The 17,319-nt window shown below is 67.7% G+C and overlaps 3 protein-coding genes across 4 annotated transcripts in view; 1 reads left to right on the forward strand and 2 right to left on the reverse strand.

Moving 5' to 3' along the window:
• Nucleotides 1-265: 265 nt before the first annotated feature.
• On the reverse strand, nucleotides 266-2,769 carry LOC128331392 (basic proline-rich protein-like). Its single transcript, XM_053264737.1, has 2 exons — nucleotides 2,369-2,769; nucleotides 266-1,571 (listed from the first exon to the last, which is right to left on the reverse strand). The coding sequence occupies exons 1-2, from the start codon at nucleotides 2,767-2,769 to the stop codon at nucleotides 266-268; spliced, it is 1,707 nt and encodes a 568-aa protein (XP_053120712.1).
• ATG9B (autophagy related 9B) lies at nucleotides 712-11,885 on the forward strand. 2 transcript variants are annotated; one of them, XM_053260370.1, is made up of 15 exons: nucleotides 712-850; nucleotides 3,496-3,654; nucleotides 3,753-3,796; nucleotides 4,139-4,203; nucleotides 4,433-4,606; nucleotides 5,759-5,900; nucleotides 6,425-7,173; nucleotides 7,979-8,132; nucleotides 8,221-8,400; nucleotides 8,847-9,095; nucleotides 9,201-9,400; nucleotides 9,921-10,023; nucleotides 10,242-10,302; nucleotides 10,905-11,035; nucleotides 11,374-11,885. In XM_053260370.1, the coding sequence occupies exons 2-14, from the start codon at nucleotides 3,501-3,503 to the stop codon at nucleotides 11,006-11,008; spliced, it is 2,379 nt and encodes a 792-aa protein (XP_053116345.1). In that variant the 5' UTR covers nucleotides 712-850; nucleotides 3,496-3,500; the 3' UTR covers nucleotides 11,009-11,035; nucleotides 11,374-11,885. The 2 variants fall into 2 exon arrangements, with proteins under 2 accessions (XP_053116345.1, XP_053116346.1); XM_053260371.1 differs by having other exon boundaries at nucleotides 8,293-8,400.
• Nucleotides 11,886-12,607: 722 nt separating this feature from the next.
• The window catches only part of NOS3 (nitric oxide synthase 3), a 54,312-nt gene continuing 49,600 nt past the window's right edge, over nucleotides 12,608-17,319 (reverse strand). Inside the window, exons 23-27 of the mRNA XM_053260362.1 lie at nucleotides 16,912-16,999; nucleotides 15,115-15,236; nucleotides 14,866-15,014; nucleotides 14,425-14,619; nucleotides 12,608-12,814 (exon numbers count right to left, since the gene is read on the reverse strand). Of these exons, the coding sequence (XP_053116337.1) occupies nucleotides 12,695-12,814; nucleotides 14,425-14,619; nucleotides 14,866-15,014; nucleotides 15,115-15,236; nucleotides 16,912-16,999 (674 nt within the window). The 3' untranslated portion in view covers nucleotides 12,608-12,694. The remainder of the gene's footprint in view (nucleotides 12,815-14,424; nucleotides 14,620-14,865; nucleotides 15,015-15,114; nucleotides 15,237-16,911; nucleotides 17,000-17,319) is intronic.

The raw sequence follows: 17,319 nt of genomic DNA on the forward strand, positions 1-17,319 counted from the left end.
GCCGCTGCTCGGGATCGGCAGCCCCCCAGCTGCCGCCGCCGCCGCCGCCTCCGCCTCCCGGCTGGGATCCCCCCATCGCGCTCCATTGAGGCGGCGGAGGAGGAGGCCCCCCGCGCCGCCGCTGCCCCGCGCTTGGGGGCGGCCGCATCCTGATGCCCTGAGCCTGCGGGTTGCAGGCTCCCCGGAAGAAGAGCAGCACCGCTCTGGATCGCGCGGGGCCCGGCATGCTGCTGCCCGCCCCTCCTCCGAGGCCGGCGGCGGCCCCTTAGCCCGCGCCTGGCTCCTCGCCCCGCAGCAGAGGGAGATGGCATCCCGTGGCGCTTGGCGGCCCCCGACCACGCCGCCCCGCCGCTGCTGCTGCTGCCGCCGCCGCCGCCGCCTGGGACCGCTGCCCCTCCCGTGACTGCCTCCTCCGTGTGTGCACCGCGTCGCGGGGGGGCTTTGGCACGAGAGCCCGCAAAGAGACACACCGGCCCGGAGAGCCTCGGCGGGGCCTGGAGTCCGCCTGCGCCACGGAGGAGGGCGCCTTGCCCCAGAAGGCGCCCGAGTGCACACCCAGCGGCGGACGGAGGCGCCCGGGCTCCGGGAGGGAGGCGCGCTCCAGCAGTCTTGCCGAAGCCTTGGCAGGGAGCCTGCGCCAGCCCCCTGGACAAGCTGCTCGGGAAGCGACTCCCCGGCTCCAGACCCTGCTGGGCTGCCAGCCGCCCTCCTGAGATGACGAGGTAGCCGGCGGCGCCAGAGCCCGCCTGGCTGGGGAGACCTCGGCCGCCTCCGGACCTGCTTCCAGCGCCCGGCGAGGGACTGGCGGGCGCGCACTCTTCCCAGCAGCCGCCCCTTGGTCACCCTGCAGGTAATTGGCGGCAAGGCCTCGGCCAGGGCGGAGGAGCTCCGGCGCAAGGCTTCCGCAGCAGGCCAGGCCCGATGCAGCACAGCCCGGCCGGCCTCTCTGGGCGGGCTCCTCCAGGCGAGGGGGCGCCTCTGGCTGGGCGCCTTGGCTGCTGCCTCCCTGGCCTGCCGCGGTGCCTCGGCAGGCTGCTCCGTGGTCCTGCCCTCCAGCTGGCTTGCCCTGGCCCTCCCTGGGGCGGAGGGGCCTCTGCTGGCCTCGCCCTCGCTCGGGCTGCAGCAGGGGTGCCCCGGCTGCTGCTCCCCGCCTGCGGGCTCCATGGGAGCGCAAGGCGGCTGGCGGGGAGTGTCGGTCAGTCGGGGCTCCGGGCAAGCGCTGGCAGGGCCTGCCCCAGCGCAAGCGGCGCCGCACCTCTGCCTCTGCCCGGGGGCCTCCAGGGAGCTGGTGCCTGAGTGCGCGGTCTTGGGCCGCAGCCGGGCCGCTGAGAGGAGGGGGAGGAGGCGGCGGGGAGGGCGACTGGGGGCGCGGGGTCTTCCAGGAGCAGGGTGGCGGCGGCGGCGGCGGCGAGGGCGCTCCTGGCGGCAGCGTTTCGGGTGGCCCGCAGACCTGGGCGCTCAGTGCTGCTCTCCATGGCAGAGGCTGGCGCTGTGAGCGCGAGCGGGGTCCCTGCGCTGGGTCTGCTGCCGCTGTGCCAGGCTGGGATCCGGCTCCTTGCTTAGCAGGTTGCCTGTCAAGGGGAGGTTTGCTTTGGGTGGCAGGCAGTGGTGCTCATGGTGATTGCGGGAGGCCTGAAGGCCCATTCGGGTGGCCCTCGGCTGCTGCCTCTCGTGTTTACCGTCCGTCCCAGGCTGTTTACACGCTTGCTGCTGCTGCTGCCGCCCCGGATATTTTTAGCTTCTGGCCTGGTGGCTCCCTGCCTCCCTCTCCCATAGGAGGGGCCGTGTGTGCAGCAGGCCAGGGCCGTGGCGAGGAGGCGGGCCCAAGCGCGTCCCCCGTGCAGAGAGGCACCCCGGCTGGCCCTGGGGGCCACGTTGGGGCCAGGCAGGCTGGGTGTCCTCCCTGCTGCCGCCTGCCCCAAGGTGAACCCTCTCCGGCTGCTGCTGCTGCTTGAGCCACCTCCAGTGACTCAGGGCTCTTGCAATGCAGGGCAGGTGGGGCCAGCCTGCTTGCCAGCTTCCTCCGCCCACCCCCGGGAGGACAACAGGAGCAGCAGCTCCCGGAGATCCTGGCCAGGATCCCTTGCGCAGCTGATCCCCTCCCGGCAGTGGTAAAGGGGGGGGGCAGGGTCCGGGGGCAGGGGGCCTGGGCTGGGCGGTGTGAGCTGCCAGGCTCCAGGGCTGGGGAGAGAAGCCGGAATGCAGTCGCTCAGCAGGGCCTCCAGGGAAAGGAAGGGCCCCCCCCCCCCAGCCTGCCCAGTGGGAAGTCCCCTGGAGCGATATTCTGGCTCCAGGCTTGTGGCCACAGTCCGTCGGGCCTGGCGGGGCCCTGGGCTGGTTCAAGGGAAGCCTCTGTGGAGCGGGCCACCCCCCTGTGATAGGGGGCCCTGCCTCTTGTCCTCTTCTGGCTGGTCTGCCGTTGGCCTCCAGCCTCTGTTTTCCTGTCTTGGGCCAGCAGGGTGGGAGTCTGGCCTCCTGGGAAGGGGCAGGCGGAGGCTGGTGGGGCCCTGGGTTTCTGCCCTCCGCAGCCCCCTTCTCCGCTGGAGGGCCTGGGGCGGCCCGGCTCTCAGGAGAGAGTTCTCCTTCCCGGAGCGCCCCAGTGCCTGGCGAGAGGCCGTTGGGGCAGACGCCTGGCCTGCCTGGCTGCTGCTGGGTTCTCCCGGCTTGCCTCAGCGAGCGTGCCCAGTGCTCAGCTTCCCCCGCCTGGCTCAGGGCCACCCAGCAGGTCCCTCCACCTGCAGCGGGCTGGAAGGTAGCCCAGGCGCCCATTCCGGCCTCTCCCGGGGAGGTGGCGACTCAGTGGCCCGTGGGAGGCAGGACATGCCCCACTGCAGCCCCCCAGGCAGGCGTCTGTCTGGAGCCTTCCTTCCCTGGGAGACCTGGAACCTCCTCCAGCCCTGAGGCGGGTGGGGGGGCATGATATAGGGAGTGGGAATGCTCCAGGTGGGGGTGCTGAGCCAGTGAGGAGGGCGGGCTGTCGGAAGGCCCGGTGGGGGGCAGCCCGGGCCCAGGAGCAGGCTTCCCTCTGAGGCATGTGCTCACAGGTGTGTGGATGTCCGCTCAGTTCATTTTAGGTCCCGCTCAGGCTTGTTTGTTGGCTTAGCATATTTTTATGCCACCTCAAATGCAAGTTCTCTGGGCGGTTTGCAAGGTTGAAGCAGGAAGGCACTGACTGCACTGGATGCCGCCTTGGTCCTGCGGCCCAGAACAAAACTCCTTCTGCACGCAGATGAGGAAAATGGGAGAGAGCCCTGCTCAGGAGCTGCCCCTGTGGCCAGACTTTGGGACAGGGGGTGGCCCCGGGGGGGGGGGGTGCTGCCCACCTGGGAGTGGCCCAAGGCCTGCTTGTCATTCTGGTTTCTAGTCCAATGAGAGTAGACAAGCGGCTGCCCCGCAGTCTCCCTGAGCCTCTGCAGAGTGCCTTTCCCTCGCTGGGAAGCAGGGGCTTGTGTCCCAGTGGGTCCTGTGACCCCTGCCCTCTCTCCCCCCCCCCAGGGCCCATGTGGACAGGGGGCGGCCCAGTGTCCCCCATGGCTGCTCGCCAAGAGCCCGGTGGCGACTACCATCGCCTGGCAGACTACGAAGATGACTCTCCGCAGGAGGAGGAGGAGGAGGAGGAGGAGCTGCTGGTGCACGTCACGGAGGGGCTGAAAGGTGCCCGGGCGCTGGAGGGTGGGGCCCTCTGGGTGGGGAGCGGGCAGGGCCCAGCAGCAGCAGCAGCAGCCCTCTCCCTTCCCGTTTCTCCTTCACAGATTCCTGGCACCACATCAAGAACCTGGACCACTTCTTCACCAAAATATCCTTTGGGGCAAGAGCCGGGATGCGGCTCCCTCGGACGGGGCTTGTGGCCCCACCTCGAGAGCTCCTCACCGGGGCGGGGGGTGCTTGAGAGGGGCTTCTGGAGTGAGAGGCTGGGAATCTCTCTGGGCACCCACAGACTGCCCCCCACCCACCCCGGCCCGGAAGCGTTTGCCCGGCTGAAGCTGCCCTCCTTGTGGTGGGGCTGCAGCCTGGAGGTCAGGCAGCACAGAGGTGCTGGGAGAGGATCCCCTCCTCTCCTGGCAGCAGCGGAGCCTCGGGGGGGGGGGATCTGGGCGGGGCCCGCAGACCGCGCGGTTTCCCTTGACGGCCTCTGCACATCTACCACTTCCACCAGAAGAACGGCTTTGCCTGCATGATGCTCTCGGACATCTTCGAGCTGGTGTGAGTGCCCAGCAGTAGCCTTCCCCCCCCGCCCCCCGCTCTGGCTCACCTGCAAGCCCCTTCCTGAGCTTGTCTGCTCTTGGCCGTAGGGCGGCTGGTGGTGGCCCCCCAAGCCCGCTCTCCCCTGGAGGGCGGTGGGAAGGTGTGCTCGCGCGCTCCCCTGCCTGTGGAGTCCCCGCCAGAAGGGGGCGGGGCGGGGCCCTCTGACCCCAGGGAGCTCCTTTTCCAGGCAGTTCCTGTTTGTGGTCACCTTCACCACCTTCCTGCTCTGCTGCGTGGAGTACGACGTGCTTTTTGCCAACCGGCCTGCCAACCACACCCACCCAGGGGGCGGCCTGGCGCCCGACAGGAGCAAGGTGACGCTGCCCGACGCCATCCTGCCCACGCCACAGTGCACGCAGAGGTGAGCGGCTGGGGCTGTGCTGGGGGGGGGCAGGTTCAGTGGGGCACAGTGCACTCCCCAGTGCCTTGCAGGCAGGCTGGGGGGTTCCCCCTTGAGTGCAGCCCTCGGAGCTCAGCAGAGGTCCTGGTTAGGGAGGTGCCCGAAGAGGCTTCGGCACCGGCGGGGGTACTACTTTTAAGGGCGGGGGAGGGTGTACTCACCCCCGCCCCGCCGCGTTTCCCCCGCCGGCGCTCTCCAAATGTCAAACCCCTCGGGGCGGCAGCGTTCCTCCCTGCCGCCCCGTTCCCCCCGTCGGCCGGAAGTGGCCGGAAGTGGCGAGCGTGCCCACTTCCCGGTGCTAAGCGGGGCCTGCCTTGGTTGGCATTGGCTGCTTCCTGATATTCTTCTTAGGGGATGGCTCAGTGGAAGAGCTTTGCCTGCAGGAGGCCCCAGGGCCAGGCTCTGGCCGCATCTCCAGGGAGCGCTGGGCAAGGCTCCTGCCTGGAACCTGGGAGAGCTGCTGCCAGTTGGTGCAGATGCTACTGAGCTAGATGGAGCAAAGGTCTGACTCCGTATAAGGCAACTTCCTGTGACTGCCCCTGAACATGGAGGTTCCATTAGCTAGCAGGCCTGTGGCCACTGATGGAGAGTGTTTTCTCTGTGAGGGGGTGTGATCCAGGAAGCCATGCAGAGAACCCCCCAGCTGTGTGAGGCTGCTTAGCCATCTGCCTTCGTGCCAGCCTGGCACCTATTTTTCTGCCCCACATTCTGCCGGGGGCTTTCCCCCGTGGTTGGACGGATGCCTGTCGGGGGTGGCCCTCCCCGGAGCGAGGGAGTTCTCTTCCACAGAGCGGCTTCTCTCCCCTGCTGTGTCTCCCTGGCCGAGGCAGGAGCTGCTCACGGCCGGCTGGCCCGCCCCCGTGGTCTGCTCTGCTGCTCCTGGTGGAGAATCGGGCAGTTGTTGCCCGGGGGGGCAGCTGTGGGTCTGGGTCTGCCCTGAGCTGCTGGCCTGTGCCTGCCTGTCTTGGTGTGTCAGTGCAGCTGCCCGGCCTGGGGGAGCCTCCCTCCTGCAGCTGTCCCCCCAAGGGTGACCCCAGAGGCAAGTGGCCTGACGTGGTCTCCCCCCCCCATCTTTCTTTCTCTCTCTCTCTCTCTCTCTCTCTCTGCTGCCAGGATCCGGGCCAGCGGCTGGATCATCTTCCTGCTGGTGATGGCTGCCACCTTCTGGCTCTACCGCTTGGTGAAGGTGCTGTGCAGCCTGCTGGGCTACTGGGAGATCCGTGCCTTTTACACCAAGGCCCTCAAGATTCCCTCGGTGAGTGGGCAGGGCGGGGGCGGGGGGGGCCCTTGCAAGACTCCCCCTGTGGCTGGGTGGAGGTGGGGCTGCCGACCTGGCGGAACGGCCCTCGTCCTGAGTGGCACACATCTCCCCTCTCGGAAGCCCACCGTCACCTGCAAGTTCCCTGAGTGGGGTCCGTGACCTGGCTCTGCTGGGCAGCGACCCCCCTCGGACTGAGGCTGGCACGAAATCCGCCCGAGGCCTGGCTGGGGGCGGGGGCCATGCTTGTGGGGTGGAACTGCGGCAGGGTCTTGCCTGGGAGTTGGGGCTGGACCGGGTGGCCTTAGACTCCAGCAGGCAAGGTCCCCCCAGGGCTGTGTGTGTGTGTGTGTGTGTGAAGAATGCCTGGCTTAACAGCTCTTGTGCAGGGAGGCGGCAGCTTCGGCAACCCTAGAGCAGCTGGGAACGGAAGCAGGAGGGGCTGCCGTGACTTGGGCGCCAGGGGGCAGGGGGGCCCTGTGGGAGTGGGCTCTGGGCAACGCTCTCTGCTGCCCCGGCAGGACAAGCTGTGCAGCTGCAGCTGGCAGGAGGTGCAGGCGCGGCTGATCTCGCTGCAGCGGGAGCAGCAGATGTGCGTGCACCGGCGGGAGCTGACGGAGCTGGACATCCACCACCGCATCCTGCGCTTCAAGAACTACCTGGTGGCCATGGTGAACAAGGCGCTGCTGCCCGTCGGCTTCCGGCTGCCGCTGCTGGGCGAGGGGGTCTTCCTGACGCAGGGCCTCAAGTACAACCTGGAGCTCCTCTTCTTCTGGGGGCCGGGCTCCCTCTTCCAGGGCAAGTGGAACCTCCAGCCCCAGTACAAGCGGGCAGGGGCGCGCCTGGAGCTGGCCCGCCGCCTGGGCCGCAGCATGCTGCTGCTGGGGCTGGCCAACCTGCTGCTCTGCCCCTTCATCCTGGTCTGGCAGGTGCTCTACGCCTTCTTCAGCTACACGGAGGTGCTCAAGCGGGAGCCCGGCAGCCTGGGGGCCCGCCGCTGGTCGCTCTACGGCCGCCTCTACCTGCGCCACTTCAACGAGCTGGACCACGAGCTGCAGGCCCGCCTGAGCCGCGGCTACAAGCCTGCCTCCAAGTACATGAACTCCTTCACCAGCCCGCTGCTCACCCTGCTGGCCAAGAACGTGGGCTTCTTTGCCGGCTCCATCCTGGCCGTGCTGATCGCCCTGACCGTCTACGACGAGGATGTCCTCACTGTGCAGCACATCCTCACCGCCATCACCCTCCTGGGGCTCGTGGTGACCGTGGCCAGGTAGGGCCCTTGGCAGCCCGGCCTCTTCCTGGGGCTCCCGGACCCCAGGGTCCCCCTTCCCCTTCAGAGGGAGGCAGGCCCCGGCTGGGGGGTGGGATTGTGCCATGCCTTGGCTGGGCAGGGGTTGCCCAACGGACCCGGCTCTGCTCCCAGGGCAGCACGCCTGGCTCCCTCGCTGCGGGTGGCGAGCCTTCTAGCCGAGAGGGCCGGACTAGACGGGTGGGGGTTGTGGTCTGCCCCAGCTGTGAGGGATCGCCCTCTTCTTGCCCTGGGCACACCTTGGGGGTTGCGTGGGATGTCACAGAGCTGCTGGGCCTTTGGCATTTTGTAGCCTGCTGCCCACGAAAGCGCCTGCCACGATCAGGCTGCTGGTCTTGATGGTGCCACAGGGCTGCAGTTTTTCAGCTCAGGAAGGCCTGCCTGTGGGTGCCGCCAGTCCCGAGAGCAAGGATGCTAGTGGAGCCGGGCCCAGTGGGATCTGGAGCCTCTGAAGGTTTGGGGAGGACACTTCTCTGTCACGAGGCTGCTGGCCAACCTCTCTGCTTTAGCCCTCGCGGTGGCGGCATTCCAGCCAGTCTCGGTTCTCCTCTGCCAAGGGGCTCCGTGTGAAGCTGGTGGTTGAACGTCCAGGACACTGCTCCTGCCAGACCCCAGACCCCCGGCAAGGCAGCTGCTGCAGCCGGACACGGCTCCCGGCTCCGAGGGCCCGGCTCCCCCCCCCCCCGCGCCCCCCTGGCCTTGCGGCTGGGTCCTCGGTCCACGGTGCGTCCCCGCCTGGGCTTTGACGGGGCCTCCCGCCCGGCAGGTCCTTCATCCCCGATGAGCACCTGGTGTGGTGCCCAGAGCAGCTGCTGCAGTGCGTCCTGGCGCACATCCACTACATCCCCGACCACTGGCAGGGCAACGCCCACAAGTCGGAGACCCGCGAGGAGATGGCCCAGCTCTTCCAGTACAAGGCCGTGAGTGTGGGGAGTGGGAGGGGGCGGGCCGCCTGCGGGGAAGGAGGGCGGGCCTCCGAGGCCGACGGTCTCCTCCTCGCCTGCCCAGGTCTTCATCCTGGAGGAGCTGCTCAGCCCCATCGTGACGCCCTTCCTCCTCATCTTCGCCCTGCGCGCCAAGGCCCTGGACATCATCGACTTCTTCCGCAACTTCTCTGTCGAGGTGGTGGGCGTCGGGGACATCTGCTCCTTTGCCCAGCTGGACATCCGCAACCATGGCAATCCGCAGGTAGGCACGGCGGGCGGCAGCCGCCCCTCGGGAGGTGTGGGGTGCTGGCTCTCAGCAAGCCCTCGGGTCGGCCTGCCTACTCCGGCCTGGCTGTGGCCTTGTCCGTGAGGCCGTCGTCTGACCCCGTCTCAGCCGCCGCCGCCGCCGCCGCCGCCGCAGCAGCTGCCTCATCCCAGGCAGACGGTTGGTCCGTGGAGCCGGGAGACTTCACCCCCCCCCCCCCGGCCTCAGTGTCCTTGGCACGGCAGCCCTTTTCCTGTTGCCGGTGGGGGGCGGAGGCAGAGAGGCCAGGCCTTGCGCAGGACCCCCCCCCCCGCCCTCCCCCTCCCCGCGCACGCCCTGGCTGTGAGGGAGTGTGGGTCTCTGCCTTCTGTCCTCCTGCTGAGGCGGGGGCAGTGCCTGGGCCCCAGCTCCATCCCGAAGGGCAGCCCTCCTTCTCCCCCCAGTGGCTGTCGCAAGGCCGGACGGAGGCCTCTGTCTACCAGCAGGCGGAGAACGGCAAGACGGAGCTTTCGCTCGTCCACTTTGCCATCACCAACCCGCGCTGGCAGCCGCCGCCCGAAAGCTCCCTCTTCATCGGGCACCTCAAGGAGAAGGTGCAGCAGGATGCGGCCCACGCCCCGCCTGCCCAGCGCCTCCTGGCTGAGGCCCCCTTGGGCACCTCCTTGCTCTCGGACGAGGGGCCCAGCACCGTGGTGAGTCCTTGGGCTGCTGGCGGGCCCTTCCTTCCTTCCTGGGTGGGGGGGGTCATTGCTGGAGCCGCGGGGGCTCACCCTCCTCTCCTGCCCCGCTCTCTGCAGCCGGACGCCCTGCTGGCCAGTGTCCTGGCTCACCCCGTCCTGGCAGCGGAGCGGCGCCTCCTCAGCCCCCCGCCGGGCAGCACAGCCAGCGCCGCCGCCAGCATCCTGGCCTCGCTCTCCAGTTCCCGGCCGCCTCGGCGCAGCTGCCCCCCGGGCGAGACCTCGGTCTACCGCAGCGACAGCACCCTCCTGGGGGACAGGTACCCTCCCAAATGCAGAGGTCTCCCGGGGGGGCTGGCTGGGGGTTGCGGGGGGGGCTAAGCTCTGGGGTTGGGGGGCCAGGCATTTCTCCCCTCAGCGGGAGGGCGGCCAGTGTCCGGGGCTGGTCTCTGGCGCGTGGGGATGGGCACTCCCCAGACAGGGAGATTCCAGGCCTCGCAGGGCTGGTCATTTCTCTGCCGCCAACCTGTAAAACCGTGGGGGCTCGTGGCCGTCTCAGCCCCTGGGGGCAGTGAGTTCTGCAGGTTGGCTTTGGATTGCCATCGCCTGCTCGTGGGCTGGGAGGGGGGTGTCTCTGATCCCGCTCTCCGCCCGGCTCCTCCTTCACTGTCCTCCCCCCCCACCTTAGCCTGCCCAGCGTGGGGCGAGCCTGGCCTTGGGGGAGAAGAGGGCTCTGTGGCCGGCTGGGGGTGTGCGGGCAGGGAGCCCGCCCCCCCCCCCCCGGAGCAGGGAGTGCCTGTCCCTGCATCCGGCGGCGTCCTGACTCCTCTCACCCTGCAGCGTCGCTCCGCCTGAGTCGCACCAGACGCCCCTGACCCGCTCCGTGGTGCTGTCGGAGTTGGCTTCAGCCGAGATGAGTCTGCACGCCATTTACATGCACGAGGTGAGGGGGGCAGGGGGGGCTCAGCCTGCTCTCTTTCCATCTCTCTGGGCCCCCAAGGGGGGGGCTTCCTGGGCCCCAGCCAGAAGACTTCTGTCTGCTCTGAGCACGGGGCCCCTCCCAGGCCAGAGTCCCCCCACCGCAGCCGCCTGCGGTCGCTCTGGGTCCGGGGCCGGGGGGGCACTCCAGCTCTGACGCGCCTCCCCCCTTCTCCGTTTCAGCTCCACCAGCAGCAGCAACAGGCACCGCGCCCTGCTCCCTTGCAGCGCTCAGCACAAGCAGGTCAGAGGGTGGGGGGGTGGGGGGTGGGTTAGGGGCCCCTTTTCCGAAGGGCAGTGACTGGCACCCCCAGGGACCTCGGAGGGGCCCCTCTTCTTTTCCTTCCGCACATTCCCCCCCCCCACACACACGCACAATAGGGGAGCAGAGATCCTTGCAGGGCCCCCACCTCACTCGCCTGGCCCGGCTTCCTTAGCCCTGGCCTAAGCAGAGGAGGAGCCTGGCCCTCTGCCCTGATGGGGGGCGCAATTCCTCCGGCTCCCCTCGCGGAGGGGGGGGGGCTTTGCTTGCGGCCGGCAGCCCAGCGTGTTCTTCACGGAGTCAAGGGAGCCCTGGAGGAGGCCGCTGCCTTGGAAGGGCCCCCATCCCCGCCGTCAAGTGGTGGCCTTTGCGCAGCCGGCAGGAAGCCGACTGCCCGAGCTGCCCAGCCGGCTCCCCCAAGTGGGACTTGCCTGAGGTGGGGGGGGAGCAGTGGGGGGGGGGAGCAGCCGGGTCGGCCCTGGCAGGTCCTTGCCAGGGGAGGGCCCGCTGCGCGGCCTGCCAGGACGGGGACTGCTACCCCCACATCCGCTCTGCTTTGACTGGTCTTCTGCCCCTCCAAACAGCTTCTGCAAGGCAACCCTGCGGCCAGGATCTGCCCCTCGGGGGCTGGGAGGAGGAGGAGGAGGAGGAGACTCGGGCACAGCAGCCGGAGAGGGAGAAGAGCTAGCGCTCGGCCGCATCCTTCCCTCTGGGCGTAAGTCTCTGCTCCTGCCCGGCCCCTTCTCTGTCCTCCCCCCGCTTCTGGGCTCCGCTTGGGGCGGGGGCTGGTTTCCAAGGCAGGCTGGGGCTTCGGCTTCCCTTGGCCCAGAGGGGCCTGGGCCGCACCAGCCGAGCAGAGCGCCCGGATGCTGCTCCTCTTCCCCTGCCCACTGAGGCCAGGATGAGGCCCGCCCCTGCTTGGAAGTGCTGTGTCTTGGCTCTTGCCTTGGGAGGGGAGGGGCTGGGCCAGGATGTGGAATCCACGGGGAGGCTGCTCCTCGGCTGGAGGGGGGCTGCCTCTCTGACCTGGCCTTGCCTTGCATCCCTTTCCAGGTTTCCTCTAGGCAGTCAAAGGCTGCCGCCGCCATGCTGGGACCGTCCCTCCCGCTGCCGGAGCGTGGCCAGAAGAGGGCGGCTGTGGCTGCTGGCCCAGGCGGTGCAGGAGTGGGGTGCAGCTGCCCCTCCCTCGGCTGTGGACTGGGTGAGAGGGGGCTCCATCCGTGCTGGCGCTGGCTCCCTCCTCGCTTTGGGTGTGTGCCCTTCTTTGGGGTGAATAAGCTATGGGCTGGATCAGGCCCTGCACGGTGCTACTCGTATTTATAGGGTTTCTGTGGTCAGTCCTGAATGACTTGGGGTAGGGGCAAGGCGGCTGAGCAGCAGGAGGTGCCTCTGTTGCTGCCCCCCCCCCGGCTTACCCTGCCTTCTCCCCCCCCCCGTGTCACCAGGGTGGTGCCCAGCCGTCTCCCTGGCGCAGAGTTGTGGCACTGCTAGCACTTGGGGGGGGGTGTTGGGGGGGGCGCCGTGGTGCTCCCCCCTCAGGACAATAAATGTTTACAGATGGGGCTGAAAAAGGTGTCCTTGTCATCCCCATATGTGTTGGAACAGTGGGGGGAGGGAGGGATGTGGGGTGAAAGGTCTTGGGGGGGGGGCTTCTCTGCCAGGCAGGCAGAACCGTTGCTTCCCGCCTCGTGCCTGTTTCAGCCGCGGGCAACGTGCTGACTGACACCGTGTCACTGCATGGTGTGGGGTCACTTGGGGGTAGAAACAAGCGCCTCCCCCCGCCGCCGCCAGTGAGGTGGGCACAGGCAGCGGGAGGGAGGAAGCGAGGGCTGCCTCCCCACGTGGAGGGGCCCAGCCAAAGGCCGGGGGGGGGTGCCCCGCCCAAGCCCCTCCTTCCCCTCAGACATGCCCAGGAGCCACACGTGGCCCTGCTCAGGGTCAGGGTGGTTTCCCCGCGGGGAGAAGGGCGGCCCCTTCAGTCCGCTGCCCCCTCCCAAGCTCCCTCTGCCCAGCGTCTCCCGTGCGCTCCTCAAGGCCCGCCTCGCAGGAGGAAGCCGCCTGGCCCCCCCTCGCCCCCCCTCGCCCCCGTGCAGCTCATGTCAGGGGGAGGGTTGCTGCCTGAACCCGCTGGGCAGCAGCCCAGGCCTCCTGAGCCCGGCCCCTCCCCACCACAGGGCCCCCTCCCCCTCGGCAGGGCCCCCTGGCATCCTCCCCAACCCCACCCTAAACGGCGGCTGGAGCTTGCTACCCCCGCGCCGAGACAGGCGAAAAGAGGCAGGAGAGCGTGTTGTATCCAAGAGGCAGGGAGGCTTTACTGAGGCTGCCCTCCTTGCAGCCCCAGAGTGGCAGTGAGGGGGCCGGGGGGGGGGGCTGCTCAGGGCGCTGCTCCCCGCAGGCTCTGCTGGGAGGAGAAGGACTGGCAGCGGATGCGCGAGGCCACCTCCTGGGTGCGGAACGTCAGGCCAAAGATGTCCTCGTGGAAGCGGTTCTGGTCCTGGGGGAGAGACGGGGGGAGGCTCAGCGCTGGCGCCTGGGGACTGGCCACCTCCGGGCCCCATCCCCAGCAGAAGGGGAGAGGAGCCTCCCTCCACGTGGGCGGGCAGGCAGGTGGGGGGAGGAGGAGGTCAACACCAGCTCCAGGCTGCCCCCCCCCAGACGCCCTCTCTGAGCTTTGTTCCATTCATATGGGGTGGAAGAACTGGGGGCTTCATCTCCCCACCTCCCACCACCACCTGGAATCCCCCCCCCCGCCCCGCGGCCTGCACAACTCCCCTTCATTCCTAGCCCCATCAGTGGGTGCATGTGGGACCCACAGTGCGCCCAATTGGATGCCAATGCCTGTGGTTTTTTGCTGGAGCTTTGGCTAAGGGGGCACCCCGAAGAATATGCCGCACATGTTGAGCTGGGTCCTTCGGGGTTTCTTTGTTTTTTTAAAACTGTGTTTCACCATTGGGCAGCTGGTAGCTGAGTTTCTGCTCGACTTGTATTTTATTTTATTTTTATGGGGGTGGGTGGGTAAGAGTCTTTGTGCACTTTCACCCTTTTCCGTGCCTAAGAAAGCATAACCAACAGTAACATAGGAACATAAGAAGCTGTCACATACTGAGTCAGACCCTCCGTCCCTCTCACTCAGTATTGTCTACTCAGACTGGCAGCGGCTTCTCCAGGGTTGCAGGCAGGAGTCTCTCTCAGCCCTCTCTTGGAGGTGCTGCTGCCAGGGAGGGAACTTGGGACCTGCTGCTCTCCCCAGAGTGGCGGCCCCACCCCCTGACTGAGGGGAATCTCTTCCAGAGCTGCTCACACTTCTAGTCTCCCTTTCATATGCATCCACGGTGGACCCTGCTGAGCTAAGGGGACCAGTCAGGCTTGCTCCCACCAGACCAGCTCTCCTCTGTTGGGGGGATTTTGCTTCTGTATCCCCCCCCCTTTTTCTCCCCCCCCCCCTTTTCTCACAGACCATTAATGGCCGGCAGAGGGGCTCTCAAAATGGCTGCGCCATTTTGAGGCCACCTGCGCCGCCCCCTGGATTTGGCCGTTCCGCCTGCCAGCCATATTGCGGGCAGTCAAAGTGAAAGTGAGGAAGGGGCTCCTGGCGACGGAGCTTAGACTGCCTCAGTCTTCTTTCCCAGGCAGGCAGGCAGGCAGAAGGGTGGATGTGCACAAATACTCGCACAAAAACAACAACGAGCCCCCCGTTTGTTATTGGGGTTGGCATCCAATTGGCCTGGGAGGGCTGCTGGTTGTGCCAGAAGCCAGCCAGGGCAAGCCCAGCCTCCTCGCGGCTGTGCGGATTCCCCGCTTGTGGGGAAGAGGCGGCTTTCCGCCAGGCTGCTCTGGCTCCTCATGCGGCTGCAGAGGAGGGCCCCAATTCACCGCTTGCAGTCTCCGCTGCCCCCAGTGCCGGCATCCGCCCCCTTCCAACCGCACAGCAGCAGATGCTGGGAGGCAGCTCCATCCGCCCCCTGGCTTCACGCCCGGCCCTGAAGCGATGGGCAGGCGCCGGGCGTGGAGTATCGCAGTGCCAGCCGGCTTGCCTGCCCGGGGTCCCCTCCACCCTTGGAGCCAGCTGCCCCGTGGAGGCACTCCCTCCCGCGCCGCCCTCACCTGGAGCTGGCTGATCAGGTCTCCGGCCTCCTGGAGCGTCCAGCTCCCTTCCTTGGCCAGGATCTGCTGGACAGCCTGCTTGACTTCGGTCGCCATGGTGACGTCCCCGCAGATGTACATGTGGCCCTCCTGCTGGCACAGCGCCTCCCAGACGTAGGCAGCCAGCTGCATCCTCAGCAAGTCCTGGACGTAGGTCTGGGGCGGGAAGGGGGGGGGCATGACACAGTTGGCTGGGGCCGGGTGGGAAAGCCAGGGCTGAGCCCCGGAGGCTGGAGGCGGGCTCAGCCCAGGGGTCGCGGCGGGTGGGAAAGGCCTGCTGGTCTCCACCTGGCAGCTGGGACCGGCCCGGGAGGGAGCCCCACCCCTCTGGCCTGGCCGTGGCGCAGCCCCCTCCCTGGGCCCAGTGGGGCAAGGACCCGAGCCACGCTCCCCCCTCCTCACCTTGGGGTAGGCTGGGTCGCGGGAGAAGCCCGTGAGGACCTGGCTGAGGGCTCCTCTCTGCTGGGCCTCCTGGACCTCCTCCTTGAAGATGTGGTCGTGGCAAGAACTGCGGCAGCCAAAGACCAGCGTCATCTCACTGGGCGGCAGGCCTGGACAGGGGGCACAAGGGCAGAGGGCAGCCAGGGCTTGCAGCCCCCCTGGCCCCAACCCCCAGCACCCGTGGCTCGAGCCCGGGCCAGGGCAACCCACCTTTGGTCTCCATGTCGTGCAGCCGTTGCTGCCAGAAGCTCCGGAAGGGGGCTATGCCAGTGCCAGGTCCCACCAGGATGCAGGGGGCAGTGGGGTTCTGCGGCAGGTGGAAGTTGGGGGCCCTGTGTGGGGCAGAGGCACACTTGTCTTTCGGGCAGCGGCAGCAGCAGAGCCCTCCCATGACCGGGTCGGGCTGCCAGCCAGTGCAGGAGCAGCTTCTGGGAGCCGGCCAGCCACTGCCTTGGTGGCCCGTCTTCTGGGTGTCATTGCTCAGGGGAAAGCAGCTGCTGCTCCAGCCCCAAGCACAGAGGCATTCCTCCTCCCTCTCCCTCCCCCTCTCCCAAGTCCACGCCTGGAGCCAACCAGACCGAGGACGCTCTCGGCCCCAGGCCCAAGGAAGCTCCCTTCTGGGCAGCCCTTCTGGACCAGGCGGCAGCAGCAGCAGACCCAGCCGCCTCCGGCCCTCTTCCCGGCATCTGGCAAGCCCTGCAGTCGACAGGGCCGGGGATGCCGGCTGGCGGGCAGGGAGGGACAGCCCCGGCTTCCCTCCTAGCCTCATACCTGTGGAGCACCTGCCAGCGCCTGGGACTTGGGCCTCTGGAAGCAGCAGGGGAGAGAGAACACACGCGCCAAGGGGCGCCCAGAGTCCTTTGGGTGCTCTCCAGGGGCAGCGAAGGAGGCACAGCTGCCTCTGCTTCCTAGCGGCAGCTCAGGTGGCTCCTCTCTCCCCCGCCCCGCCCAAGGTGAACTGCACAGCTCTACCTGACAAATGGGCAGCCTGCGGGCAGCACGGGAAAGGAGAGCAAGCCAAGCTGCTGCTGGGAAGCAGAGGCATCCGCGTCCTCGTGGGTGCCACTCCCCCACCCCACCTGGCTAGGAAGAGCCGCTACCGGAGAGCACCCAAAGACCTATTGGCCCCGGGGTCCCCCTCCATGCTCGGACGGGCACGTGCCACAGAGAAGCCAGCCTGCTCACGTCCCTCTTGGGGGGGTGGCTCACTGCACTGTATGTAAGCAGCGAGGTTGGATGCGCACACAGTCTGGGCGCCTCCAACCCCCCTTGAAATGGTGAAAGCAGCCCCACAGCGTCCCAGGCTCGTGCCTGTCTGCAAGCCCCGCGCCGGTGCCAAAGCACTCAGAAGCCTCCCGCTCCTTGCACTGAGCACGCTCACAGCAGTTGTCTGCAGAGACAGAGATTCTGCCTGCAATGGGATGCATTCAGGCCACAGAGACATGGGCCCCTTCCAGAGGCGACAGACCCCATCATGCACTGCCCCAGCCCTCGCTACGGGATATGGTCCCATGACAGAGCAGCCGCCTTGAGGAGGAAAGCCAACCTCGGCCCCTTGAACAAGGTGGGGCTGCTACACCCCGGAATGAACACCCGTCTCCACGCCTGGGATTCACGCCTCCCTGCCTGGCTACATGACAAGCTGCAAGTCGGCGGCTGGGCCAGCCTGGAGCAGAAAGCTGCCTCTGGCCCCCCACGGCAAAGGCGGCCTCCCTAGGCACTGGCCCTGCCCCGTTCGGGTCAGCTCCACAAGTGCCATCAAGGAGTGCAGTGAGACGGAGGCCCCCTTGCTGGGACCACTGCGGGGCCTGCTGGTCGTGGCACCTTCCAGCCCAGGAAGAGAGCATGCTGGCAGTGGGGTCCTCTTCCCCAAGAGCAATGCACCCAAACCGAAGGCTGCATTGGGTGCCCCTCAGCCATCCCAAGGGGCCACTTCAGGAGTGCCACTTTGCTTTCTGCTCCAGTCCAACTGCCCCCCCACCCAGCCCCCATTCCTGGGCTCCTTACCCTCGGACAAAGGCTGGCACCATCTCTCCCGGTGCCAGCTGAGAAAGCCACGTTGAACAGACACCATAGTGTAGGGGTCCCTTTCCGTCTGTAGGCACAATGGGAGACATAAGAACAGCACTGCTGGATCAGGCCCAAGGAAGCCCATCTAGTCCAGCACCCTTTTTCCCCACAGTGGACCACCAGATGCCTCCGAGAAGCCTACAGGCAAGAGGTATGTGCATGCCCCCTCTCCTGCTGTTGCTTCCCTGCAACTGGGACTGGGAGGCATCGTGCCTCTGAGGCTGGAGGTGGCCCACAGCCTCCAGATTAGTAGCCATTGAGAAACCTGCCTTCTATTCATCTGTCTAAACCCCTTTTAAAGCCGTCACCACATCCCATGGCAGATAATTACATAAATTAAAAAGT

The sequence above is a fragment of the Hemicordylus capensis genome, chromosome 6 (genome assembly GCF_027244095.1).
Source record: "Hemicordylus capensis ecotype Gifberg chromosome 6, rHemCap1.1.pri, whole genome shotgun sequence".
In the NCBI taxonomy this organism is placed as follows: Eukaryota; Metazoa; Chordata; class Lepidosauria; order Squamata; family Cordylidae; genus Hemicordylus; species Hemicordylus capensis.

What these genes read in the sequence shown, in the direction of transcription:
- LOC128331392 (XM_053264737.1), bottom strand. Translation starts at nt 2,769, where the DNA reads ATGGGCGCCTGGGCTACCTTCCAGCCCGCTGCAGGTGGAGGGACCTGC. An exon ending in GGGCCCCCTATCACAGGGGG is followed by an intron (nt 1,572 to 2,368) that starts GTGGCCCGCTCC and finishes TCCCCTTGACAG; the next exon opens with GCAACCTGCTAAGCAAGGAG.
- ATG9B (XM_053260370.1), top strand. Translation starts at nt 3,501, where the DNA reads ATGTGGACAGGGGGCGGCCCAGTGTCCCCCATGGCTGCTCGCCAAGAG. An exon ending in TGGACCACTTCTTCACCAAA is followed by an intron (nt 3,797 to 4,138) that starts ATATCCTTTGGG and finishes CGGCCTCTGCAC; the next exon opens with ATCTACCACTTCCACCAGAA. An exon ending in GCAGCGCTCAGCACAAGCAG is followed by an intron (nt 10,303 to 10,904) that starts GTCAGAGGGTGG and finishes CCCTCCAAACAG; the next exon opens with CTTCTGCAAGGCAACCCTGC.